At 52.6% G+C, this 27,994-nt stretch overlaps 5 protein-coding genes across 5 annotated transcripts in view; 3 read left to right on the top strand and 2 right to left on the bottom strand.

Moving 5' to 3' along the window:
* Positions 1 to 9,300: 9,300 nt before the first annotated feature.
* On the top strand, positions 9,301 to 10,433 carry TGAM01_v208072 (hypothetical protein; the record flags this gene model as incomplete). Its single annotated transcript, XM_024550242.1, has 2 exons — positions 9,301 to 9,860; positions 9,917 to 10,433. The coding sequence occupies 2 exons, from the start codon at positions 9,301 to 9,303 to the stop codon at positions 10,431 to 10,433; spliced, it is 1,077 nt and encodes a 358-aa protein (XP_024405012.1).
* TGAM01_v208073 (hypothetical protein) lies at positions 10,024 to 10,302 on the bottom strand (the record flags this gene model as incomplete). Its single annotated transcript, XM_018810728.1, has 1 exon — positions 10,024 to 10,302. One exon carries the CDS (start codon positions 10,300 to 10,302, stop codon positions 10,024 to 10,026), a length of 279 nt encoding a protein of 92 aa, XP_018656069.1.
* A 1,184-nt stretch (positions 10,434 to 11,617) lies between the features above and the next one.
* Positions 11,618 to 12,850, top strand: TGAM01_v208074 (hypothetical protein; the record flags this gene model as incomplete). The annotated part of the gene is made up of 3 exons (XM_024550243.1): positions 11,618 to 11,696; positions 11,866 to 12,516; positions 12,582 to 12,850. 3 exons carry the CDS (start codon positions 11,618 to 11,620, stop codon positions 12,848 to 12,850), a joined length of 999 nt encoding a protein of 332 aa, XP_024405013.1.
* A 9,834-nt stretch (positions 12,851 to 22,684) lies between these two features.
* On the top strand, positions 22,685 to 25,337 carry TGAM01_v208075 (beta-glucosidase; the record flags this gene model as incomplete). The annotated part of the gene is made up of 2 exons (XM_018810730.2): positions 22,685 to 22,754; positions 22,903 to 25,337. The coding sequence occupies 2 exons, from the start codon at positions 22,685 to 22,687 to the stop codon at positions 25,335 to 25,337; spliced, it is 2,505 nt and encodes an 834-aa protein (XP_018656071.2).
* Positions 25,338 to 26,242: 905 nt separating this feature from the next.
* Positions 26,243 to 27,994, bottom strand: part of TGAM01_v208076 (hypothetical protein) — a gene marked incomplete at both ends in the record, with an annotated part of 2,502 nt that continues 750 nt past the window's right edge. The window contains 2 exons of the mRNA XM_024550244.1: positions 26,243 to 27,272; positions 27,464 to 27,872. Coding sequence (XP_024405014.1) covers positions 26,243 to 27,272; positions 27,464 to 27,872 — 1,439 coding nt within the window. The remainder of the gene's footprint in view (positions 27,273 to 27,463; positions 27,873 to 27,994) is intronic.

The raw sequence follows: 27,994 nt of genomic DNA on the forward strand, positions 1-27,994 counted from the left end.
CGGGTAATCCTGGCGGCGGCGTGTCTTGAGAGTGGCGTGGCTCATCGTTGCACGCGTCTCCAGTCTCTAGCAGCGGGCTAGGAGATGCATAAGCGAGGTAAGGACGGAACAAATGGTGGTTAAGCGGAAACGGAAGAACAGGCTTTGGGCAAGACTGCAGACGAGTTACAAAGTCTGAACGTCTGCCAGTTGGGAGATGCCGCAGGAATGGAGCGGCCAGTCGTCGGCTACGCCAAAAGCCGAGGTTCTGTAGGCCGGTCCAGGGTAGGTCCCGATATAGTAATCACAGTAAGCTGGAGAATCCGGCGAGCAGTACCGGCGACCGGCCATCCCGGATCGGAGCCACGATTCCCCGTCAGCGAAGATCTGTTAGCAGTTCTGCCATCTCTGACCGCCTAATTTCTTTTCTGCGTGCCCCTCGTTCTCGTTCTACTGCAGCGATACGTCACCGCGCAGACGACACGACGTTGAAAACTCTGAGCCTGGACGGAGAAGTCCGCACCGCGCCATCAATCGCTTCCACGGGGGTGTGCGGTCGGAGTCTAGAATTGCGAATCTGTCGCTCCAATCGAAGAGCCCATCCGCAGCCTGTTTGTCTGCTGATGCTCCTACGAGCCTGTGCGAGAACCATACGCACGCTCGCACGAACCGGAGCCCTCGCCATGACAACCGATTCTGGCGCCCTCGCCACCAGAGCCGCAGCACCCGCAGCGGCCTCAGCAGCAGCAGCGGCAGCAGCAGCAGTATCAGCAGACTCAGCGCAGCCTGAGCAGCCAGCCGCGGCGGTGGCTCCAGCAATCCTCAGCGAGACAACGGCGACAGGCGAAAAGAAACAGGATGCGACAGCGGTCGGAAGCAGGCCGTGGACGGAGAGCGGCAACAAGCCCAAAAAGAACAAGCAGAAGAAGCCGAATCCCAGGGTTCGGTCTGCCCTCGCCGACGACAATGGCGTTCTCATCACCCCCGCCGGCGACATTTGGCCACGGCCCTACGTCTTCGAAGACGACCTCCGCCGCGTGAAGCCCTACCACTTTACGTACAACACGTACTGCAAGGAGCGATGGCGCGGCCGTTCGCTAATCGACATCTTCGAGTCCGAATTCCGAGATCGGCCGGTCGAGTACTACCGCAACTCCATGGTCAGGGGCGACATCTACGTCAACGGCCGAGTCGTTGGTCCAGACTACATTGTGCGCAACGGCGACATGATCTCGCACACGCTGCACAGGCACGAGCCCCCCGTGACGGCTGAGCCTATAGGAATCATCCACGAGGATGACGATATCATTGTCATCAACAAGCCCTCGGGCGTGCCTGTGCACCCTGCCGGCCGATACAACTTCAACTCGGTCATCGAAATCATGGTCGCGGAGAGGGGCAGAGACTTCCTGCCACACCCGTGCAACCGATTGGATCGCCTCACTAGTGGCATCATGTTCATAGCCAAGAGCGTCAAGTCCGCCGAAGCAATGGCCATGAAAATCAGGGGGCGTACCGTCAGAAAGGAGTATCTTGCGCGAGTCGTTGGCCACTTCCCGGACGGCGAAGTCGTTTGTGACCAGCCCATCCTCCAGATATCCCCGAAACTAGGCCTTAACCGTGTGCGTGCCAATGGTAAGTCCGCCAGAACGGTCTTCAAGCGCCTTGCATACTACCCACCGCGCGATGGGGATGCAGAGGAGCCGGCTGTCTTAGCGGAAGACGGAAAGCCACTCACACCGGCGGACAAGGAGATACTTGATGATGAGAGGAGTAAGCCCTGGCTCAACAAAAAGGGGTACTCCATCGTAAGATGTCTGCCAGTGACAGGCAGGACACACCAGCTGCGAGTACACCTGCAGTACCTGGGCCACCCAATCCAGAACGACCCAATCTACGCCAACCAGCGTGTATGGGGGTTCAATCTTGGGCAGGCAGACGCCGACGGCTCGCAAAACACCGATGAGGACGTTATCAGCCGCCTCAATCGCATGGGAAAGGAAGAAGTGGCCGAAGCCGTCGTCTACTACGACGAAATGGTGGACAGATATGAGAAGCAGCGGGCAGAGAAGATGACGGGCGAGCTGTGCGATATATGTGCAACGCCGCTCTACTCAGACCCCGGCAGCCACGAGCTGTCCCTCTGGCTTCACAGTCTCCGCTACGAGGATGCCGACGGCAGTTGGGCGTACACAAGCCCGCTGCCCAAATGGGCTCTTCCGCCAAAGGGCATGAGCGGACCGACGACCGTAGGTGGGATGGAGGAACTCGTAGAGGCCGTCAAGGACGAGAACCCTGAGATTTCGTCCGAGGTGCAGGCCAAGGTTAGGGCAGAAGCCAAAGCAAAGGCTCCCCAGACAGAGCCGGAACAGGTGCCTAATGGAGGTAACGAATCATGAGCGAAGCATGTCATGAATCATGACGCATAGAATCTGAGATGGAAATACCCATAGATGTAGACGTTGTGAAGGAATACGCGTTTGAATGATTTACAGCTGAACAGCGAGATCTAGAGGATAACGTAAATCTAGATAGATTTGTAAATTCAATCTACACCACCACCGCCGCCGCAAGTATAACCATGCTACTCATTCTACGAGTATCTTCTTTTGAGCAAATTCTACGGCAAAAGGCATGGATTGGATCTTCTCAAACTTGATATTCCAAATTACGTATAAAAACACCCTGACGATCAAACCTAACATAAGATCAGACAATGGGCTGAATCTGGCGCGCATCCTTATGACACGCCCCTCTCCCGTATGTACCTACCAACATGTATGTACCTGCCATACACGCATCCAACCAGCGCACCAGAGCAGTTTCTTATTTCACTGGAACAACGGCACGAAGTGCCGATGATCCTTGACTGTTCCGGGCGTATCGATTGAGCTCACACGCTGCGGGGGAGAGATGCCGCTGCACAGGTTCGAAACAAAGAAACACTACATAGAACACCATCCAATGGCCGTCTAGAGATCGACTCCGGAGGTGTGAAACGCTGCAAGGGCCAGAACGGAGCGCCGTGTAAGTACAATACAAATGCTATCTGTACTTGACAAATACACTCTACGTTACAAGCGAATTGCGTCAGAGAAAAAGATGGATAGGTCCATCAAGATATTCATAAAAATGCATGTGAAAAGTGAGCAAGCAGATCACCTCCAACAAGGATGCTGGCATTACGAAATGCGATTTGGGAATATAAACTGACCCCCAACTAACCAACTAGCAGGAGAATTGGAGAGGGAGTGAGGGGGCCGTTGATGGGCGGGCACGCAGAGACGAGAGAGACATAAAAAGTGGCCTGTGCAGATCCGAATCTCTTCCCGCCCAGCAGCTGGTGACGACACAAAAATCCGATAGATCGACTTCTTCGACCCTTCTAGACAAGAAACCCAGCCGCACTCTATTCGGGGGCTTGCTTGGCTGGAGGGGCAGCAGCCGGGGGGGCAGACCCTTGGAGGAAAAAAAGGGCAATATGCGGGCATGATTTTTGAGTAATGCCCCAAGAGAAGAAATTGGGCTGGGCTGGGGGCAACGTTGATTGGAAGAGAGAAGGGGGAGGCTGCCGTGTTTTGGGTAGGGTTACCGGAACCGGAACCGGAAGAGAAACGAAGAATCAAAAGTTGGTGCAATGGAAGCGAGATGGAAGCAATTGAGCTGAAGGAAAAAGAAGGTTAGTTGCCCGACTATATTGGTTCGTATTAGCCAGGACAGGGTGCCTTATAGTTGCAAGCCACGGAAATGAAGTCAACTTTGAGTAATGGAAAAGAAACAAGGGCCAGGACTGTAAGGAACAAAAAGAAGAACAAGAGAAGACTTGGATATCCGGGATGTGGATGGATAGCCGGCGGTCTGAACCCCCCAAAAGGGAGCGGCAGCCTCACTGTTGGTTTCCTCCCACTCCTCCAGCTCCAGCACCCTGGGCCACTGAAAGGCGGCGAGGCATTCCGTTTTCCTCAGAGGGATCCCCAGCGGCGGAGGTAAGGCGAGGCGGTAGGGGAGGGTAGCGGCCGCCATGCGGGTCCGTGTAAATTGTGTGGTCTAAGCATGTAGATAGATACTTGGTAGTGGCATCTGGCGATGTCTCGCAACAGAGGCATGGAATCTTGGAAGGATTTTCCTGCTTGGCCCCTTTGCGGTAACGATGGTCGCATGGACGCCTTCTGGACGGCAGTGACAATGCATATTTATGTACTAGGGGGCTGGAGAAAAGAGAGAGGAAAAACAAGTCACCCACTTACACTCACACACACATATCACAGACTATACGAGTCATCGACTGCATCGCGTCTAATAGGGTCTGCTCCGTGGCATGCAGCCCAGCCCGTGTGCCATGCATGAAAAGAGATGGAAATGTAGATGCCTAGAAAAGATGGATACTGCCACCCGGTGTTCAAATAAATGACGATTGAGGTCTTCGGCCTGTTTGTCCGAGAATGTGCGCGTAAAGGGACGTTGGTGATGTACAATGATGTCTGTATGCTGGTACCGTACATGCTTGTATTACTAGTAGCGAGAAGGCGAATTCATGTGAGTGTGTGAGTGTCTCTGGCTGAACCGGGCTCCTGTTTCGTTAAAAATAGTATGAGCAAATGTCTCAGTTCGGGCAGATGGAAATTTGAAACAAATAATCGCTCTCAGCTCCAAACATCACTTGTCGAGTCTCGCCCTACTAAATGAGGGTGTCGACTCCATGTCCAAGCTGTGGCCAAACCATCGTCACAGCTTGTCCACCTCCAAAAGCATCCTTCAAACCTGACAAAGAAGAAAAAAAAGGAGGCGAAAAAAAAATTTCCCGCTGGTTGCTTGTTCCTGCCAAGGGGGCTAACGATTTTTCAGCTTCGGTGTGTTATTTGCTGAGCCTTGGTAACAGAAACGCACGCACTTGAGCGGTCCCAGTGTAGGTAGTGATACCGTAGTATGCAACCTCTTTTTTCTCAACCCCTGCTTGCCATGCAGGCAGTCAGTAGTTTTACTCCAACGTTGTTGCGTAAAAGTTGTAAGTATACTGGCATACAACGTAGTGGTGGCACAACTTACACCCCCAAGTGCCTCACTGCGTGTAAACGCCTTTATTGGTCGTTGTGATGTAAGCATAGCTGCCAGCCTGCAGGATGCTGCCGGACAAACAAGTGATAGATCCCTTTCCGGACTCGCCATGTTCCGGGATTAATGCAGGGGGGCACATATTCCCAGGCTGCATGGTCTACAAGTAAAACTCCGTACACCTGGAATGTTGCTTGCCAGAGCGTTGGCCCTGGCTATAGTGCCGCAACTCTAATGGTTAGGCATAATACCGTCGGACGCACGGTTTCTTCTTGTCAGCATACTTTTCAAGTAGCCAATATGGACGGCGAACAAAGCGCAAATTGGACACAGGCATCCCGTTCCAATGTTAGGAGGGCTGTTCAAAAATTTCGAACGGTGTGGAGTTGAGTCTCAAAAACACCTTGAGCCTTGTAACAAGACTTCGTCTGGCAACTGCTGTGACATGAAGCTAAACGACGCTACCACAGATCTCCGGCGAGCAATTTTTTTGGTAGATTTTGCCACCCAAGGCCCTCCAGTGCACTTTTTCTATCTCGAAATTGTTCCTCTTGTCCGACTTCGCCCGTCATAGTACAGTAGTGCCTCTAAATATGCTTGTCATGCGTGCAATGGTTGTTTGTTCTAGTAATTAGATTCCATTCCTGGCGTCAGTTTGCAGGGCAACAAAGTGCGGCTGGTAGTAGGCGGTAGTACACCAAAAAAAGCATGGAAGCATCTCATACTGCCCATTCGGGAGCGCCGCGCCTAATGATGACATCTGTTGTTGACGTTGCTGCTGACACCAAAATCTAGCTTAGTATAGAGTCTTTGATGCGCAGCAACAAAGACTGAAAAGGGAAATCTTACCAAAGCTCAATTACAAAGACGATTGTCTTGTCACTGTAAACGGGCAACTCTGCATGTGTCTCCGGGCTCGCTTGCCTAGGCGAGTATTCTGCCCCTAATCTTCTAGGTACCCGGCGGCTACTGCTCTCCAAAAACCATGCGGTGGGTGGATGTCGACCAGTTGCTAATTACGGACCGGTGATTGTGCAATAGGCAAAAGAGAAACTAGGTAGCTTTCCGTTTTATCCAGGAGCCGGCGCTCCGGTAGTGCAAGAGTAGCGCGAAATGATCTACCGGGTCGCTGCTCAGCTTTCCGTTCAAACCACCGAGCAATCTCCAGTTCGGGATGCAGCACGGTGCCGTTTTGCACTTGTGAGAAGACACTGTACCGCCTCAATGCCCTGTGCGCTAAGTGGCTTGACAGGTTGTGATGTGAGCGTGTCTGGCGTTACACTAGACCCTGCTAGAAGACACGAGGAACACTCAGCGTATACTGCTTCTGTCACTTCTGTCAGCAAACTAGGTAACTCGGCCGTCATCTACACCAAGTATACGCGGCAGCAAACGCCGGCACTCCGTACACACCCTGATCACTCTCTGGCATTGCGTCTCCGCTCTTTGGGCTGCATGCTCCATGCTCTTGCTGAGACCGAGCGTTTGCCAGGAACAGTCTGTCTAGCCGGCGGAGCGTGCGTCCGATGAAGAAAAACCACAGACGGACGAGTGCTCCAGAAAAACTCGTTTGAACCAAAGGAGCGGCAGCCAGTAAGAGGCCCGCGCACTCACCAGGGGAACCCCTGTGCTTCCATGCTTCTAGCTGTCTTCTACTGCTTGTAGCGCTTGTGGTAGGTACCACTCTCCGTAATGAGCCCAAGGACCAGGAGCTGAAGCTGAGTTGTGATAAGCTGCACGCTAAATGGCTGTAATGACGATGAAGCAGCATTTCACCAGCCAAGCACCTTGCTACTAGTTGGAAAGCGGAGATGCAGTTAATAAGCGAGCGTGTCGAGCAGGCGAATTCTGTTGGTATCTTTTTCCCCTTTTGATGCAGAGGGCAACCCAATGGTCATGTTTGGGCAAACAGAATCTCGTGGGGGATAGATGGGGGGTTTGAAGACTTTGCAAGATGCTTCACGGAAACACTGATGGGGATGCGTCTTGCAGGTTCTCCGTACTGTAAGTGTCTTGAGCAAGCCCCATGACGGTCAGTCAACCAATCGATCCGCCAGTCTTTGATTGCAATAGTCATGTTGCAGATGCCAGGGGCTCCAAGTGGACGTCTGGCAGACAATGAACGGCGTTAGCAAGCACTCTGAGACAGCCTCCTCCAAGCAGTGCGGGCTGCTGGCTTGGTGGATTGGAGCCCAAAGTTATCGATATGGGGTGTCAAATGGAAATAGCGGGAACTGCCGTATACTGTTGCCGGCGGTCGGCCGTGCGAGAAGCGACAGGGCATGGTGGCTGGCTTCGTCTTTTTTCCCTTGACATTCCGTGGCTGCCCTCGCTCTTCTAAATGACGTTGCTGTACAAAACGAGCTACACACACATCTTTCGTTGTAGGTAATGCATATTAGAAGGTTTCCGCTATAGCCACGGCAATCGAACGGCCCAGCGGACCAAAGATTGGTAAGCCCTTATGATCGTGGGTTGCGGTAATCGGGATCGCATGCCGCACCAGCCGCAAAGTTCGGAACAATCCTTTTCGCTGTCACTGTCCATCGGATTTTCGCACCGACAAAAAACGGTCTCCGCCATTGGGGGTTGGCGTCGTTTGCTTGAGAAATTGCCACGCGCCGCGCGGTAGTCTAGCATGCAGCCTCTTTTATCTGCAGCACGCACTAGTCGCTCAGGAATATTGGGAAAGGAAGAAATAGCCCAATGAGGCACTCATCCAAATCGACGGACCGCAAACTCCTGTGTAGAATGAGGAGGCCAGTGTTCGCTTTTTGGCTCTGTGGCCTAGAGTAAAGCCCTAGGTCAAACACAGGTTAGAAGCAGCGCCTCTGATGACGGCACGAGGTTTCTGAGGGGTGTGCGTGACATCTTCACCATGCTCGAGTCTGGTGCCACCCAACCTAATTCTTCGGAGCCCTGTCTGTCAGAGGCTCAGCGGCATCACCAGCGCTGGCAATGCTCGGGCCCTCGGTGAAAGATCGGCTGTGTGCTGTGTTCTGGTTGCTTTGCTGATGACATATCCGCTTTCTGGAACAATTCGAAGCTTCCAAACGTCTGCCGCCCACTCTTGTTGTGAGCCGGATGCCGGGATTTGCGGCCGTGCCGGCTGTGCTAGGAGGGATAGCAAGGCGCTAGACCACATCTACTCTGGCCGTTGAGAAACAAACTTGAGATCTTGACTGTTATCGACGATTTGGGAGCGTAGTAACAGCATCTTTTCGGAAGGGGCGTGAACGAGTGCTTTTGGAATCTGGACATGGTGCCGGATGACGGCGGAAACTAGGCGCACACGATGTGCTTTGGAGAGTTGCAAGTACCGTTTGGAGTTGCAGGTACAACCGCTGACAGAGCGTAGGATTAGAAGCAGTGGCGAAATGCAAATGCACGATGCTGCAAGTGGAAAATGGAGATGGAAGATGGAGATGATGTGATGTTTGCTGAGGTGTTGCTAACGATGTTGGAGGCAGAATAGTGCTGCCTTGCTGGAGTCTCTGCTATAGTGCATGCACTCAGCCCTTCAGGGCTCCGGACTGACTAATCTTATCCGATTACATCAATACCTCCCAATTACTCCATCGTTCTCGTTCTCGCCAAATGATGCTTTGGGTATTTTCTTGCTCCAGCTCAAAATGCTATGATTTTTGAATTTTTATTTCGCCTTACTTTAATTTGTCTTTCTATCCAGTTTTCCTTTAGCAGCCTTGATTTCTGGTGGCGGCAGCTAATAGCATCAAATACCGAGGTAATGTAGTGCTGGCTGGGCCTAGCACCACGGTAGCATTGCGGTTAGTGGGAGATAGTGGAAGGAAGTTGTGCTTTCAGTGCTTCTAGCAACTGCTGAGGAATCTAATCTCGCTGGCAGTGGCACCAATAGGGCATAAAGCCACCTGCAGTTGACAGCGTTGCGTGCTATCGGTACCTCCAAGTACTCTGGCGACCACCATGGTGATATGTCTCTGCAGCAGCCCTACGCAACCCCTTCACCGCAATATTGAGTATTCGGTATCCTGTAAATTAATCAAAGGTACTCGATACCTGCGTGCTCGCGTTTCTCATATTGTTACTCGATTGCAACTGTCGCGAGGCGGTCAGGCATTTGGGCTGCAGCTTTACATGTATCTGCCAATCCATGCGGCGCTAAGGGCTGCAGCTAGAAATGCATGTTATCATGTACCTCGACCTGTAGCCGTCAATCGCGATGGCCCAACTCCAAACTTCCACCATCATCCCGGTCTAGTCCACGGCTAGAGCCTTTTTCCATCTGCAATGGACGGCGGTCAAGTCAGCCAGCGCGTCGAAATAGTCCTACACCACTACCAAAAATGGGGGCGCCAGCCGCAGGCGCCAATTTGTTCAGCAGCAGCAAGAAGAGGCGCACCCCAAGGCCTGTTTAGCTGCAGCTGCTGCAACGGCCAATGGTCAGGACAGGATGCCATATACTGTACGCCGACCGGAGATGATCCACCGCAAGCAAGCAAGTCCCTGGCCGCAGGTCTGCCGCTGAAGCCCGCACGAATTCGCAAAAGGAGGGCTGGGCTGGGACGAGGACGAGCCAGAGCAAGAAGCGTGGGAGAGATGGGAAGGCGAGAGAGGAGAGGAAGACAGAAAGAAGAAAGAAGAAAGAGACGGAGAGAAGAGAGAAATCACCAGCTTGCCAAGGCAATAAGAGGAGCAGAGATCCAGCTTAATGGGGTTCATGCAGTGCAAAGCAGCAGAGACATCTGCTGTCTCTCTTTTCTGCACTGCGCCCCTCAACTCTTCGTATCGCTCAGCAGACAGACCGGGGGCCGTTGTCGACAAGAACTCTACTTGTACATGCCAGAACTGTACGCACATCCAGCAAGTGGGCGAGATTTTGTCTTCTGGCACTAACATGCAGCAGGTGGATAGCCGTCGCTCAACTGTACGGTACTGTATGGCCATGCCATTCTCCATCTCCCATCAACACGCCTTTGGCGCTATGCCTCGACGAGCGTCGTCCAAACAGACCTACGCCGTCTGGCCGTATATCGAGGTACCGTACATGGCAGGGGCCCAGTGGACTAGCCAGCCTAGATCGCGATCCAGTCCGTCTGCGGAATACTGTGCGTCCAGACGCCGCACTGCCGCCATGTCGGCACTACGAGCACCAGAATAGCATGCAAGCCCAGCGCTTCCACGGGGTCGGACCATGCCTTGCTTGTATCGACAGCCTAGCAGGCGACTTCCGCTGTCAGACACGGCGACGGGCGCGAGCGAGACGGGCTGCTGAGCTCCATCAAACAACATGTCGAATCGACGCAGATGCACGAGACGCTACTTGTACTTCAGCAGCGTCGCAGCCAGATCGGCTCCGCCTCCATCCCTTGCAACGAACGAGGAGCTGCTCACGACTCCAGGCGGCGAAACGGCCACCTTAGTAGGCTTGCCATTCGCACGTTGACTGGCGACTTGGTTGATGGCCTCTTGGGGCCTCTTTGGCCTCTGGAGCGAGCCTCATGCTTGCTGTCTCGCCGCCGCCGCCGCCGCCGCCGCCGCACAGCAGCTTGTTTCGCCTTTAGTTGCCTGTCTGCTTGCTGCTTGGCTTGCGCCCCCAGCTGAGGCACTATATCCTGGAGTACATGCTGGTACTTCATGCATGCATTTCTTCGGCTTGGACACTAAGGCAGCGCGGTCCGAGGGGCAGACGCTGCCAGGCTCCCTCTCGCCTGTCTCTCGTCCAAGTACCAGCAACCTCAGACGCGGCCTTGATTGGCAGCCAGGGCCTCTCCCCGCGTAGGCCCTGGCCGTACCGATACCAGCTCGGTACGCTCACTTCACCTTATCCGCTTTGCTGCGACGCCTATGCCAGTGCTGCGACTATTAGCAGACGCCACACCACAGAGCACGCACACTTCTGGCTGCAAGCCTGAGGAAGTCCGGTCGTCCGCTCGATGGTCTGCTTGTCTAGACTCACGCCCGACCCCCCTGCTGGCCTCGATGGAAGTACTCCTTCTATCAACACCCCCTTCCCCACCCTCAAAGTATCTGGTCCCTTCAGAGGTACAAGCACTCACTAGAAGACTGCGGTGGATCCGTGCTCATGGGTGGATGGGACTGCCTCGAAGGCAATTGCAGCATATTATTATAATATGGTACCTGACGGCATCATATTCTGGTCCTTTTTTTTTTCTGTCCCACTTGGAAAATCAAGTTTCACATCTTTCATCTTTCAGACTCGACTCGCGGATTCCCATCTGCTGGCCGCTTGCCTGCTATCTGAACCTGTTCAAGAGTCTCATAGTTCTCTCTTCACAGGCGCTGTTGCCAGCGTTCTTGCTACCACATATTTTCGTATTGCCATTGCTTCGCTCTCGTGACGAAGCAATATCCGTGTTCGATTTCAACAAGCTCGAACCGGATTCTCGAATTTACCCTGTTGACGTCGATACAACAAGAACAAAGCGATCCATCTCTTTACGTAACGCGAATTTCGACTGAAAAAAAAGACAATTCTTCAACTTTTTGCGATAGCTCCCCCACTCAATCGCGTTGCGGCTCTTGACTCTCGCCGCAACCGCCCACCTTCAATTCGACCTACGATTCGATTGTAACTATAGTTTGCATGTCCCTCATATACAGAATACAATACGACATGCCGCGATCATCATCCGGAGAGCCTTCTAAACCGTCCAAGCGGAAGGGTAAGTCTCATCTCACTTTCTTCGCATCTCATATGACAACACCACCCCCGCAAGCAATACTATTCAGCTACCCGGCGTTGATCATTGTCATTCCATTTCATCATTTTACCCCTCTTGGACATTGCCTCGAATCATGTCAAGAACTAGTTAGCTAATTGGTCATGTTTAGGCACTCGAAGCGTCTCGACTCTGACTCCAGCTCAGCTGGCTCGCAAGAGGGCCAACGATCGTGAGGCCCAAAGAGCTATCCGGGCCAGGACCAAGGAGCACATTGAGCGTCTGGAGCGTGAATTGGCCGAGCTCAAAGGAGTCCAGAGCCGCGACAGAAAAGTACAGGAGCTCCTCCGCCGGAATAAGATCCTCGAGGAGGAGATTACCAGACTCCGGGAACACTTGGGCTACACCGCCACGGAATCGTCCTATTCCTCGAATGCCGCAGGTACGCCAAGTACCATCATCAACAACGCTCGTGACCTTCTCTTCGGACAACTAACTCCAAGCCCATCAGTCTATGATGGCGATCTCAGCTCCAGCAGCGGCGCTGTGCCAAGCCCCAGGGTATCGCCTCTGCCGTCTGGCGACTTTCACCAGATCCCCGACTATGCACAGCAATCCTATGGACACATCACCAGCGCAGCCAGCGAGCAATGGCCATCATCTGTGCCTCCTAACCCAGTCCTTGGCAACATTCCCAGCCCCTCATCACCTGCCCATGGAGACGAATACAATGTGGGATACATCCCAACAAGCGTCCCTACGTCCATGATGCCCTCTTCCCTCAAGGAGATTAAGCAAGACTACGATGAGATTGATCACAACAGTAAGTATACTTTTATTCCTCATATGGGGACATTGGCAGCAACTAACATGGCCTCTCTCTGCCAGGTGGACTCAGACTCAGCACACCAGCCATGCACAGTCTACCGCCGACTTATATGCAGCAGCAACACCAGCACCAGCACCCGCATTCTCAGCCACACCCGCAACACCAACCGCAACACCAGCCGCAGTCGCAGCAGGCGCCGCCACCACCACCACCGCTGCACTCATACGCTCATCAAAGCCAACCGCCAGCTCATCCTGCACACAGCGCGGCGCCTCACACACCGCTGCAGCAGCGAAGTCAGTGGAACAACCCGTATTCATTGTATTAGACGACAGACGACACCGAGAGCCGCGCATCACACCATCGCCACTGTTTCCACTCGTTTTCACTGCACGACGACTGCCTAGAAGGCCGTCCAACCATTTCAAAAAAGTCTTCCTCCACCTTCATCCGGACATCCCCGAACGACTCATTTTTGGCCACGACAATCTCCGAAAGGCAATATAAATCGACGAATACGATGCTTGCAACGCCGTATATCGCCACAGTCCTCTGCATGCTTACTGCCGTGCCACCTTGAATGTTCACTAGCCAATCGGCTAATCGTGAAAGCAAGTTGCCAGAGGGCCGAGTGGAGCTGGGCTGTGTACGTGGCATCAATGAGGAAAAGAGCGTGGTGGATGGAAAGAAGTTGCAAGGTTGGCTGGACGTGCTGGTGCAGCTCGTTGAGTAGGGATGAAAACCTTTGGGGAAGCTTTGAAGCGACTGGTCTCTTACGGCGGATAAAGAGAAATACGGGAATATAGTGGCGAGACCTGTTCTACGACTTACAGAAGGGTGTTTCAGGGCTTTCCTAAGATAACGGAGGCCTACACCCGTACAACTATGGCATTCATTGGCGTTTTGGGCTTGTATATTATATCGATACTTGGCGCATGCACACACAACCGGACGGACACATCACGATGCATCAGCGGGGTACATGGGGTTCAGCAGCGGGCTAAAGCTGGAAAGATGATGATTATTTTCATATTCTTTTATTTACAAAAAAAGACACTCTCGGGGACATATTATGAAGGGGTCAATTGGGCTTGCTGATGGGCTGGGCGGATAGATGGATACTTGTTTTCTTGTCCTCCTTTCTTTTCTTCCTTTACTGGTTTTTTTGGCAAACGGTTTTATGAAGTCGACTGGGTCTTCTTTCTGTTGTTACTGTTTGGCTTATCATCATCTTTTAGAGCTGCGTTATGGGATATATAAACTTCCGATAGAGGAACCATGAGGTTATGAAATTAGATAGTGTTTGGGATTATTATAGCATGTGAATTTCACTTCATGTTTTGTCATCAACTTGTGTCTCTCTTGTATCTGTGTGCCTAGTACTATGAACTATTGATATAGTGATGACTTGCATGGTGAACGGATATCTGGACATTTGATAGGTAATCGCCAAGTACAAAACGGGAAAGGTGAGAAAACCTCCAGCGCCCAGATATTCACGACGCCCAGCTTCTACTAGTTTTACTCGCTTACAATACTGTCACCCCTTGCATTTCCTGGTCGACTTATGGCTTAGTCTCGCAGCATGGTGCCACCATTTTGACTCTCTGAGATGGTAATGGTGAGAGAGACATACTTGTAGAAGAGAGAAAGAGTCCTCTACAACAAGGCTTAAACTCATTTCTCAACACGCCAATTCCAGACAGGCAAGTAGGTTTCGACAATCTAACAAGGATAGGACTTCTAGGAAAACAAGACACCAGAGTAGCAACGCGATAGGGGTGTTTTGAGCCGCTAACAAGCGTGCTGTTGCTCTTGGACCGGCTTTATTTTAGCGAGGGCTACTAAAACTGCGACTATTCGATCTCATCTCCTTCTCTTTCTTGGCTTCGACTGCCTGCCTAATTCTGCGCGTGGCATTATTGGATCCTGCGACTAGCTGCTACAAACTAGAGCAACGCCCGTGCAACTAGTAGCTTTTTTTTGTTGAAGATTGCGGCTGCTCTATACTGTATCTATGCAGAACTATCTGAGCTAACACGGGTAATTTGCTAGTACATGTAGCTGAGAATGAAAGACAGGAATAGGCAATACTTGTAAGGAGTGTGATGCCATTCCTAATCCATCTGCATGCATTATGCGCTCACCGCATATATACACCCACTGTACTCTTGTAAAACCCCTAGATCTACTACCAACAAACGCGCATGTTTTCTATTGGGACAGTGGTGCATATCGTCGGGAAGCGGACGCTTAATATTAAACTCTCCAAACCACATGGGGGATGCATTCAGCCTGAAAGTAGATGATCTCCTAGCACCAGCAGTAGTTGGGCGATGGCGGAGAAGATCTGACTTTTAGTGTCTGGGCCTAGATGATGCGGCGAGGGAAGCTATCTGTTAGAGGAATTAAGGAGTGGTTGGGTTTGATGGACACTATGGAGACTTTTCTTTCAGCTCTTTTCAGCCTCACGGTGAACTATTTGACGACCTAGGATTCATGGGCCATTGGTAGATCCTTGTAGACAAATTGGTCAATTCTTGGCATTCCTTCCATTGAATACAAGTCAGAAAATTTTGCAATCAAGTAGAATTAAAAGACAGGTACATCAGTATATTGGTACAAGTTCAGAGGAGAGTGGAGTTTCACGAAGAGGGGGCAGAAAAACAGGAGCCAAGAGGGGCAAGTTTGAGAGAGGAGGAGGAGAGGGGGGCGTGTGGCTCCGTAGATGAGAGAATATTGAGACTTGGAGTATGGATACAGACAATTTCAGCAGTCCAAGGATAGGCACTGTCATCCATACCTGGCTTCATTTTCCCAGTTTCGATTCAATTTTCTTGGCTCTCATCGAGTGGCGCCCGCTCCCTCTGGTGTTGAACGACGCCCGCCTGTGAGAACGTAGAGCTTATAGCGCTGTCCAGCCTTGGTACGAGCATGGGGCTATAAATAAGGCCAAGCCTCGTTATACGCGTGGCGGGTTGAAAAGCAAGTATCTGCTACGTGAGTTAGCATACTGGTAGTACTACTCGCAGGTGGAGTGCACGAGATGCGGTCTAGATGACCCCCAAAATAAGTGGACTTCTGCCTTATCTACGGAGTATTCCTGTGTACTACTGTACACCAAAGAGAGAAAGAGAGGGAGACAGTTGAGAGGCAGTGGGAATAAGCATCTTCGGGACATAATTGCCGAGACACACGAGATGCTGCTTCTGTACATGATCGTAGAAAAAAGAAGGAAAAGGGTGTTCTGGATCGACCCAAGGGCGATGGGGCCATGCATCAACCGTCATCACGGCGTGCCCCGTACGAGACACTAGAGCAACTTGTACTTTGTATGGGGTATGTACTTTGCACGACCAGGAGCCTGTCTTATCTTGCACTCGGAGTAATTGCAGGTATAAATAGAAAACAGAGTAGACTCACCAGTCAAGAAGCTAGGAGAAAAATCATGGCGCTAGACGGCGCACGATGAAGAAGAAAAGGGGATGATCACCAACCTTTGCAGCCAGCGCTAGCAACGCTGTTATGTCGATATTCATTCAAGCGCGATGAACAAGGGTTTATAGGCCCTTTCCCCCCTTCCTCGTCTTGTTTGTTCCCTCTTCTTCGCAATAAGCGGAAATGTCACTTTCATGCTAACCGCACGGCTGCTCCGGCCTCAAGTCTTTGCTGGAGCTTCGTCTACCTCTTTTCTTCCCCAACAGAAACCCCCTTCTCATCGGCCTCACTGCGGCCAGTCTACTTCAGCTCGAACATATACGCCCTGGAAACAGAGGCGGTAGTTGCCTGTCCTTTTTTCTGGGGTATCCAAGCTTGTTTCGGGGATTATGGCGGGCGCGCGCGGCAGCGGTAAGGACAAGGACCCCCCTTTGCGGCTAAAGCTGTGCTTATCATATAAACAACCCGATGGTGTTTACGTCGACACTTGTGTATCATAGCCTGTTATAGATGTCCAGCATCTTGAAAGGGATAGCCGCACTATCGCCTCGAAACAACCTGGGGAAAGGGGGGCGTACGTGGGATCGTTTCAGCTGCCATTTGCTAGCCTGTGCGTTGCTGTCGTTGTGCTGTGCCAAACAGAGGTTCAACAACGTTGTAAACCAAGTCGTTTGAGCCAAGATGCCATTTGAGATCCCAATGCTTCGTGACGGTATAGTGGCAGTGGCATATGTAAAATACCATGCTCACTTGCACCATACATTGCTGAGTTCACCACAGTGGAGGCTGAATTCGCCAGCTCAAAGGTCGCATACATGTCTCCATTCTTCATCCTGCCTACCCCTGTCAGAGCTGTATGCTACAAGTGATAGAATCACACATCATACCTGTTTCCCTAGTCTTGGCAGCCTCATTGTGATGGCCGATGCAGATGCTGCGGGATCACCAGGCACGGGACGTTGGACGTTGGACGACGGCAAGCCGCATCTGCATGATGGCCCGTTTGAGCTATGACAGGGTCTCCAGCCAACATGTCACTGTTAATGCCGAACCGATTCCGGGTCGCTTGTCAATCACATTTTGTGGCTTGAAGGATGCCGTACTTTGTGGCGTACGCAGAAACGGCCAAATCGTCTCCAAATGACATGAAAGCTTACACAGCACAGTGCTCCCAGAGACGCCGTTTCTAGTCTCTTCTGGCGGAACAAGCCCACGGGCGCCACCTCGTTGAGATTACTCCTAAAGGGGTTAAAGGTGTCAAACATCATAAACAGCGGTATGCAGTAGGCGCGAGTTACTGTACATGGCAGTAGTGCATGCACCATGTATGGCGGCCGCGTTTCTGGCACGCCTCGTCATTTTTTTTTTTGGACCTTTGTGAGAGGGGTGTTCTTATTTTTCCTCCCCCCTCCTATTGGTTTTTGACGCTCTTTGTTGAGAAAGCCCCCCTCTTAACACTAGTGTAGTCCACCTAACAATGCCAGGTCTCCTAGTCCAAGTAGCTGTGCATCCGGTGGGAAGACTCTTCCCAGAGGCAGGCCGTTCCAGGCGCTGGTTGGGCCGTCAGATATCATGCGGTGGGTTCATGACGGCGGAGCAGCAAATAGCGAGTATCAAGTCTTGAGAAATTGGCCGAGCTTGACCGAGCCGTCGGTGGCGGACCAAGGAGGAAGGACGGGAGAAGCACGCTAGAAGGGCTATCGAAGCTTTTCATTCCCATTGCTGCCATCATCAGGCTCCACAGAGCGACGAGGGGGGGCGTGAGCCAATCTCAACTTGTACCAGACCCAGGTTTGGATTCCAAAACCCTGTCGGTACAGGCCAGTAGCGTGGTACATCTTCGAACGGCCACCCCTCCCCCCCTCCCTACAGAAATTTCCACGAGGAGACCCTGTTAGGCTGGTTTTGGCTGAACTCGACCTATGACATGGAAAGAGAGGCGGAGGAAAGGGATAGGCTGTGGCGAAACAGCACTGAAGATGAAGAGGGAAAAAAAAAACAGCTGATCAGACAAACGTCTAGAGAAAAGAGTAATCCGGAAATGGCAAATAAATCCCAAAGCATGCAGGGAGAGTAGCCCCAAAAGTGGAAAAAAAAGACCAAACCATCGGCGGCGAGGAGAACTCTGTGCCCCAAGTCCGACGAACAAGAGGCATCGTGCGGATCAATAAACATCGTAAGGATGCCCCAGCACTCAGTAGCTTCGATCACAAATACATTTCGCTACTCTCATGCACCGCTCGCTATGCTCCGTATCCGCCTGAGTGCGGTCCGCAGAGGGGGGGCAAGAATGTCGGTGCCTGTTGAAAGCTGAAAAGATGAGACTCCGTCGAAACCCACCCCATTGGCTCCGTAAAAAGTAGCACGAGCCGGCCGCTCATCTGCGGAGAGAAAAGGAGCGCACTAGACTGCATGTCGTGGGACACGCATGCTTGAGGAGCAAATCATCGTCATAAACCCGCTCAAAGTCCACTCTCCTCATGCGAGCTTCGTGCTTGCAATTAACATGAGGTTTCGGTGAGCCCACTAAAGAAAACACGCATCGTGAGACTTTGAAAGCCTCCAGTTGCATCACTCGATGCTTTCCAAGCGTGTGTCTCGAAACGCCACAACAGAAGCGAGCGTCCAGATTGACCTTGTGGATGGAGAGGCGCAAATATAGCGCACAGGTTGAAACAAAAATAGTTCCCATGTGCTTGTCCCTTCACTGGCGAACTGGTTCACACGTGGTTGGAAATGAAACCTCCGGTTTTTGGTCTTGCATATTTACGCCTTTGTTTGACATCCAGACGAGCCAGGCGATCCAAATAGAATGCTTCAGCCAGCTTCGTATCAACACACGATAGTTTTACAGTCTCCCTAAAAGTTCGTTCGCCTAACCTTGGTGATAAGTAGGTACATGTGTGTTGTTACAATGCATATAGGTGGTCTAAGGTGTTCTTTTGGCGCGGTGCGTCGGCAGTTGTTGAGAAAGTTGTGGATATGGTGATCCATGGAGAAAGGGAGCGTTGCCAAGCTGCATATAGCGCCGTAACATCGTGCTTCCTTTTAGTGTCTTTTCCCATTCCTCCACCCAATATGTCTTTAGGAACAAGCGGCGTACAAGTAGCAGTACTTGTAGTACCTACTTGTAAAGCTATCGAGAGCTTGGCGCCGCTCAGGGGCTTCTCCTCCGTCGATCAACGCCATCATGTCCACCTGTCCAGGGCGGGAATCCTGACGATACCCTGTGGTTATCTGCCGCATCACTTTGGAGCGGGACCGAAATGCGCCAGCTCGGCAATAGGCTTCATTGTCAAGGAGATAACAAGCGGCGATGCAGAAGAGCGAGGACTGAGACAGGACGTATGGTACGCGGGTGGTAGCATTGACAGTGCCCACATATTGCCGCTGCACTACCATTCACGTAAATACGGCTCTGCGAAGAAGCAAGTGTTTCAACGTGACCGCTTTCTAGTGCCACGCCTATTCCACTCAGCGTACAACTGGATACCAGAAGCCCAGAATGCCCCAGTCTTCAGCCGAGCAGTACACGTACCGCAGATACACCACCGGAGGCGTATACCTTGCTCGTGTGCTTGAACGATTCATGTATTCAAGTGCCATGTAACCCAGAGTATGCATACCACTAGCAGTATCCATTCTGCCGCTATCCACTCGTCACATATGGTATGATAGATCTTGCCGAAATCTAGTCGGCGTGGGAGAGGACCAGGATTCTCCGCATGCCACAAAGAGCTCTTGACACGAGAGAGCTGGAAGGCGCTAGGTCTCTGTTCAGAACGCATTTTATTCAAGGGATTATTGCGCATTGGCTTGGAGGCTTCGATTGGTCAAAGTTCGTCCAAGGCTCAGCATGTAACGCGTGTCGGAAATTAGGCTCTGTGCGTTTCGGCTTTTGTTCTCCTCCTGCAGTGTGAAGGGGTTGTGATGCAGCAAAGGTCAAAGTGGTGTTGCTCTTCATTGGCACCCCGTACCCTTGTACGGTCAGGCATCGCAGACCAATTGGAATCACATCCTAATCCAAGAATCCCTGGTATTGCTTGGAATGCCTGCAGAACGCCGACTAATTCCCGGTCAAGTTTGTTCCCAAGAAAATTTCCTAATCCGCTCAGTGCATTAAAGAAGGATCTCGAGTATTCATTCTTAGGACGCAGAGAGATAGTAGAATGACTCGCGAGATTCTAATCGCAGAACTCGGGTGTCGCATCCGGGTGTCGCCCCGCAGACGTCAATCGATCATTGTGGGACCTGTCATCGGTCATGGTGATACTAGCATGCATTACTCGTACGTGTATATGATATCCCAAGCAGGTCGTGGTTTCGAAAGGGCCAAATTCTGCTTTCAGCCATGGAATCAACGAGTGCCATGCTTCTAAAGCCAGATTATGCTGTAACCAACGGAGGTCCAGCTTCTAAAGCCACCTCACTTGTTTGAACCGTCGTAACTGTTCCTGTAAACAGCATAAGCCAAACAGCCAGCAAGCACGCAGCAAAGGATTGTTGAAATACCCACCCTGTCCGAGCGTCATCAACGCTGCTGCAGCTTTTCAGCCGCACCAAGCCAGCGGGAATAGGAATATGTTAGCGGCAGGCGGCTAAGCCCATTCAAATATCTCCGGCAGGCAGGTCCCCCAGCTAGGAGACAAAAGTAGGTAGCATTGGACGCGGGATCTCCAGGATCCCACGTAAGATCACGCATTCTTCCAGCCTTGCTGGGTCCTCCATTCGGGTGCCACTCCACAGGCCCCTGTCCTACGCGCCTCTGTGATGGTAGTCCCACCAACCATGCAGATAGTCCAATGCCAGCTGCTTATACTTTGTCAGCGACATATCTTGAGTGACAAAAGCACAGCAGAGCGGTAGGAAGCGATAGTTGGCGAGATGAACAATAGCTTGTTGAGTCCGCGTCTCTTCAGCTCTCGTTTAATCGGGGGAGAAGCATCGAGCTAGGAAACTAAACAGGGAGTCTCCTCTGACGAGTTGCCTGTTTTGGTCGCTGCGCGCACGCCCAAGCTGAAGCATATTGTCTTGGACCACGAAGAATGGCAATGCATGCAGAGAAAAGGTGTGTTGAGTCAAGATATTTCACCAGATGCCCGTGGTACTCTGTAAACCTGGAATTGTCTGCGGTGAATGCAGCCATGTAACGAGCAACGCCGGGGTGAAGTGCGATGTGACAACGGCTCACACCAGCAATCCGAACCGCGAATTTGGCCACGCCTCTCAGGCGCATACACGTACTTCTCCAGCGCATGAGCGTGGCACGAACATGGATAATAGCAGAGGGATGTACTGTCAAACAGCATCCCAGTCATCCAATGCCATGTAAAACTGCTGACATGCCATGCGAGGGCCCTGAACGTTGCACTGACGGGGAGTGCGAATTCTGCTGCCATGCACGGCGCAGTCAGAAGGAATCACAACTTTGCGAACCCCGGAATCTAGTCACCAGATCAGATCCCTGTTCCTTGCTCAACCCAGCAACAGCTCGATAGCCGCTGCTCATGAAGGTCTCTGTATATAGCCGTTAGCGACGTATCAGCAAAGGATCACGTCACGGGGGCGTATACTCATGCTAGCACTGTTTGCAGTGTCAACACCAACCAACACCAACTGACCCGGCTGTGACCAGTGCCCGCCCCGTCGTCCAAGGCCGGTCCCAGGCCATCGGGATCAGATCAGATCCACCAAGATCAAAACTCAGCAGCTTTAGATTGATCGATATCACAGTGGAGTCCCGAGTTCCGTCGATATAAGCAGCACCCTGACCGGAGTCCGTCAACCTCGATTACGGCATTTATCCGCAGCCGTTGGACGAGCACGGCATCTTGGCGTCCGTCGGGGAGTCTCGCTCGACCTCACCGAAGCCCAAAACCGCTAAATCCATGCGTCGCCCCCAGATTAATCGTTGCTCTCGTTATAGCGGAGCTGGGATCCCCAGTTGGTCCCCGATTATTGTGATAAGAGGCTGGAGAATCTGCGTAGAAAGCGACCCACGATTGGCTGCAGCCCGGGAATAGCTCTGGCGAAACTTCGGGTAGTTGGTCATACTCGGCGCTCCTGATTGGCTGCGACTCGCAATCGCCATGGCAAAACTCCGGCTACCCGGCCATTCTTGGGCAATAATCAGGATATACCACGGCTGGACCCCTGGCTAAACGCCCATAGCGGGGAACATTCGCGGGGAAACTCGTTCTATTGCATCCCTCGTGATGAAGAGTGCATGTGTATGGATTTGCGCGCGGTTTTCGGAGAATCCTACCTCTGCTTGATGCTATCAGGGACGAGAGCTGCCAAGATGGGCGCGTAAGCCCGTTAGTGGGAAAATTGCATTGAGGGATTGCCATCTGGCCTGATTTCTTTTACGTTTCTCCGAAGTTCTCACGGGGAGGTATGGCGGGTTTCGCATTTTATGGGTTGTGTGTGTGTGTGTCTGGGTTTGTGTAGCCGACGCATATATAAACTGCCATGTCTTTTTCGTTTTGAAATGAAAATCTCTTGTAGACTTCTGTCATTCTCGTGTGTCTCGAGACTTCAAAACTTCAATCTCATCACTTGGTTGTTCTCTTCGTGTAAGAGTGCTTGTGTCTTTACCCTAAAGTCTCAGAGAATTCGAGTATACTTGGCACGACGCTCTTGTTTTGATAGAGCGGGATATTTGAGATATCCTCGCTGACAGATTCCAATTTTTTATCTTTCAATATCATTCTATCATTCAGCCATGGCGGAAATTGACGTCGAAGCCGTGTTGAAGAAGCTCACTTTGGCGGAAAAGGTCGACTTACTAGCAGGTGAGCTACATAAACACCACTCCATATCATCTTATCCTTCAACTACAACATTGTTTCCTCCCCTTTCAACATCCCCCCCCCTTTTTGACAATTTCCAAAACAAAACACCTTCAGCATACCGCCGAGACTAATACAATCAATCCCCCAGGCATCGACTTCTGGCACACAAAAGCCCTCCCCCATCACGGCGTCCCCTCGCTGCGCTTCACAGACGGCCCCAACGGTGTAAGAGGCACCAAATTCTTCAATGGCGTCCCCGCGGCCTGCTTCCCCTGCGGCACCGCCCTCGGTTCCACCTTCAACACGTCGCTGCTCGAACAGGCAGGTAAGGTGATGGGCACAGAGGCCATCGCCAAGAGCGCGCATGTGATCCTCGGCCCGACTATCAACATGCAGCGCTCCCCTCTGGGCGGGCGAGGCTTCGAGTCCATTGGCGAGGATCCCTTCCTGGCTGGTTTAGGTGCAGCAGCTCTTGTGCGCGGCATCCAGAGCACCGGCGTGCAGGCGACGATTAAGCACTTCCTGTGCAATGACCAGGAAGATAAGCGGATGATGGTGCAGAGCATCGTCACGGAGCGCGCGCTGCGGGAGATTTACGCGCTGCCGTTCCAGCTGGCGGTGCGGGACTCGCAGCCGGGGGCGTTTATGACGGCGTACAACGGCATCAATGGCGTATCGTGCAGCGAGAATCCAAAGTATCTGGATGCCATGCTGCGCAAGGAATGGGGCTGGGACGGCCTCATCATGAGCGACTGGTACGGCACTTACAGCACCACCGACGCCGCTGTGGCCGGCCTCAACCTCGAGATGCCCGGCCCCCCTCGATTCCGCGGCGAGACGCTCAAGTTCAACGTCTCCAACGGAAAGCCCTTTGTCCATGTCATTGACCAGCGAGCCAGAGAGGTGCTCCAGTTCGTCAAGAAATGTGCTGCGTCCGGCGTCAAGGAGAACGGCCCCGAGACCACCGAGAACAACACCCCCGAGACGGCAGCTCTGCTCCGCAAGATCGGCAACGAGGGCATCGTCCTCCTCAAAAACGACAACAACGTGCTGCCCCTGAAAAAGGACAAGAAGACGCTCGTCCTCGGCCCCAACGCCAAGCAGGCCACCTACCACGGCGGAGGCTCTGCCGCTCTCAGGGCCTACTACGCCGTCACCCCCTTTGACGGCATCAGCAGCCAGCTCACCTCGACCCCGTCATACACCGTCGGCGCTTATACTCATCGCTTCCTCCCCGTGCTGGGCGAGCAGTGCACGACTCCAGACGATGGCGAGGCAGGCATGCGCTGGAGAGTCTTCAACCAGCCCCCCGGCACCCCTGATCGGCAGCACATTGACGAGCTCTTCTTCACCAAGACGGAGATGCACCTCGTCGACTACTACCACCCCAAGGCCGCCGACACGTGGTATGCCGACATGGAGGGCACGTACACCGCCGACGAAGACTGTGTATACGAGCTCGGCCTCGTCGTCTGCGGCACCGCAAAGGCCTATGTAGACGGCAAGCTCGTCGTCGACAACGCAACCCACCAAGTCGCCGGCGACGCCTTCTTCGGCTCCGCAACCCGCGAAGAGACCGGCCGCGTCAACCTCGTCAAGGGCAAAACCTACAAGTTCAAGATTGAGTTCGGCTCCGCGCCCACTTACACCCTCAAGGGCGACACCATCGTGCCCGGCCACGGCTCCCTCCGCGTCGGCGGCTGCAAAGTCATCGACGACCAGGCCGAGATCCGCAAGTCTGTCGCCCTGGCCAAGGAGCACGACCAGGTCATCATCTGCGCGGGGCTCAACGCCGACTGGGAGACCGAGGGCGCCGACCGCGCGAGCATGAAGCTGCCCGGTGTGCTGGACCAGTTGATTGCCGAAGTGGCCGCCGCGAACTCCAACACCGTCGTCGTGATGCAGACGGGAACCCCTGAAGAGATGCCCTGGCTGGAACAGACGCCCGCTGTGGTGCAGGCCTGGTACGGCGGCAACGAGACGGGCAACTCCATCGCGGACGTCATCTTCGGGGCCTACAACCCCTCTGGCAAGCTGCCGCTCAGCTTCCCCAAGCGCCTGCAGGACAACCCGGCCTTCTTGAACTACCGCACCGAGGCTGGCCGCACCTTATACGGCGAGGACGTCTACGTCGGCTACAGATACTACGAGTTCGCCGACAAGGACGTCAACTTCCCCTTTGGCCACGGCCTCTCCTACACAACCTTTTCCTTCTCAGACCTCAGCGTCTCCCACAAGAACGGCAAGCTGAGCGTGTCTCTCTCAGTAAAGAACACGGGGTCTATCGCCGGCGCACAGGTCGCCCAGCTGTACATCCGCCCCGTACAAGCTGCTCGAATCAACCGCCCCATCAAGGAGCTCAAGGGCTTTGCAAAGGTAGATCTGCAGCCGGGCGAGACGAAGAGCGTGACGATTGAAGAGCAGGAGAAGTATGTTGCTGCGTACTTTGATGAGGAGCGCAACGAGTGGTGTGTTGAAAAGGGAGATTATGAGGTTATTGTGAGTGATAGCAGTGCTGTCAGGGACGGAGCGCTCAAGGGGAGGTTTTCAGTGGAGGAGACGTATTGGTGGAGTGGGATTTAGGGGGGATTATATGTAACTGACGAATTTAATGACAATGTAACGATGTGTTATACCGCTGAATCAAACAAGGCAAAGGAGTAAGCGCATGACTGTAGCAATTACATGTGATGTATGTAACAAGGAGCCAGCTACTTATGAGGGACCAAGTCGTAACCACGCTTTGCAGTAATATCGTTGATCAAGCTCGCTATTAAGTGTTTTTTTCTAACTAGATGACTTTGAATCGTACTGCACTACACTAAATAAACTAACAAGAATCAACAACACTCTTTGCCAGCTCATGACCTTCTCCCCCTCCAATATAAATTATCTCACAATTGATTCCAGCGACAAATCATTCATCCTAGCAATCGTTTCAATGTAAAAAGAAAAAAAAAATACCCGCTTGCTCGTCTTTTTATCCAACTCTTAATAATCCCAAAGCTCAGAGCAATTCCATCTTTTGAATCCCCAGTCTTTCACCCCCATCGCCACTCCTATGAAAACGTATGAGAAAGCTCTTCCCCCATCCGGCCTCGTCCGCAAAGGGCAAGAGAAGTCAGCACTCTATCACGCAAAAGGCTTTTTTTTTTTTTTTTGCTATCCAAATCCACATTGTTGCGTCCCCGTTTCCCCTGCCCCTGCAGGCTCCCTGGTACATATGTATGGGGAACTGGGGCTCATGGGTATGCGCGCGTAATCGCTCTGCATTCGTCCAAGGTGGAGGCAGACTTGTAAGTCGCCTTGTTGTCTGACTGAAATCTCGCCAAAGCAATCGCATACTGCAGTTTGTGTCAGGTTGCTGGCTGCAGTAAACAATCCTTGCGAGTATCCGGCATGTCCTGTCATCATTAAATCTCTCCTTGAGATTTCCCTCCAACCAGTACAGCACCGTATCCCTTGGAGGTGGAAAGCAAGCTTTTCATCTATTCAATCAGCTCGTGATCGTCATTGCACCGCACATTGGCAACCACCTCCGGGATGCTCGCTTCCCGTAGAATGAACCCATGCTTCTCCACCACATTCTCTCCCCCCGAAGGGCCATACTGGTAATCCATCCCGTCATCCTGGGGGTAATTGTACTGGTCTCCCCTGAGCCACCGCTGCAGACTCAGGGCCGTATTAGCCGCGCTGATGGCGACGTGCCAGTTCTCCAGGCCCATGGTCATCCAGCCAACCACGGACAGCGTCTTGATCATCCGCGCGGGCGGGGACGTGTGGCAGCTTGGCACCGCCGCCGCCATGACCCAGATGAAGACGCCCACAGCAGTCTTCCAGTACGGCACCGAAACCTCCCAGACCAGCTCCCACAGCTTTAAAAAGTCAGTCTCGCCTAGGATCTGGCTGGTGGGCACGCGGGCAATGATGGCTCGGTAGTAAATCGAGGCCGTTACGCGGATACAGCGGTACATGGCATCATTCTTCGTCCTGGCCAATCGGGCACTGGCAGTTTCATCTACCGGCGCGGGTGGCGAGCTGCTCATAGATGCACTATCGTTGCTTCTGGGGGAGGACGAATCATAATCAGAACTACTTGCCGGGGATGTACCCGCCCCCTCGTAGCCCGTCGTCTCCCACTGGACATCGTCTCCTTCTTCGGCTCCACGCCCCGTGCCGTCGTCCTGGTCATGAAGGGGAATGTTCTCGGGCATCTGATCTAGCTTGTTAAGCGCCCACAATGCAGCTTCCTTGACATGGAGCAGCTCTTGCGCGGTTGGCGAGGGAGGCAGGGATTGTACCATCTGTATGACAGATCTTACGTCGTCCAGGATCTGGGCCGAGCTTCGATGAAGTTTCAGGGCCGATGCCGGGTCGATAAACATTGGCCATCCTGATAAAAAGGGGGAATTGAAAGCGGTTTGATACGGAACCATGAAGTCATCTTGAAATTCAAAACTGGGTTGGCCGTAGATATCGGGCTCAATGTCGTGAGCGATGGCGATGGCAATGTCGTGACTAGGTAATTGGGTTTGAATTATTAGCAGGGTTCTCCATCAAAATCTGGCAAATGTATGCAGCAGTCCTTGTGGCGATGTGAAAATACTACACCGGTGGAGATGGTGAAAGCGCGTTGGTCCGGAACAATGTGACAGACTGCTCTTCCATGCCTAAAAGGGGGTGGGGAGGGCTTTTTGGATGCAACTCACATGAGCACCGTCTTGGCTAGGAAACCGCCCATTCCTAGATCCTGCAGACCGCCCCTCATCCGCAGCATGGTCTTGAGGCCCGCCATGTGGGCGCGCAGTTCTTCAGTGGTTCCCCAGTACCACGAGTCCATGACCATCTGGGCGGTTCCCATGATGGCCGCATCGCCCGTCTGCATTCTAGCCGAGCTCAAGTGCTCGTTGAGCATACGGTGGACCACGCCCTTGTAAGCCCAAGCGAGCATCTTGGGCACTCGGCCTGTTTCCTTGAGGAAGCATACTGCGGTATACAGCACTATCTGGAGAAGGAGAGGGTCTTTAATGGACAGCGGGACCCAGTGTTTCATGAATCGACTCTCAGGATCAGGATTTCCATCTATAGAAGCCTTGAAGCGTGATAGGAGTTGGAGATCTGCAGCAGGGAAAATTCATGTTAGTTAGACTCTGTTACCTTGCCTCTCTAGCTGCTGCTTGATCTCTTTTTGATTATACAAGGAGAATTTAGGTTGTGATAAGACTGCTACTCAGATATAG

This window comes from Trichoderma gamsii (genome assembly GCF_001481775.2).
Source record: "Trichoderma gamsii strain T6085 chromosome Unknown Scaffold_32.2, whole genome shotgun sequence".
Lineage (NCBI taxonomy): Eukaryota > Fungi > Ascomycota > Sordariomycetes > Hypocreales > Hypocreaceae > Trichoderma > Trichoderma gamsii.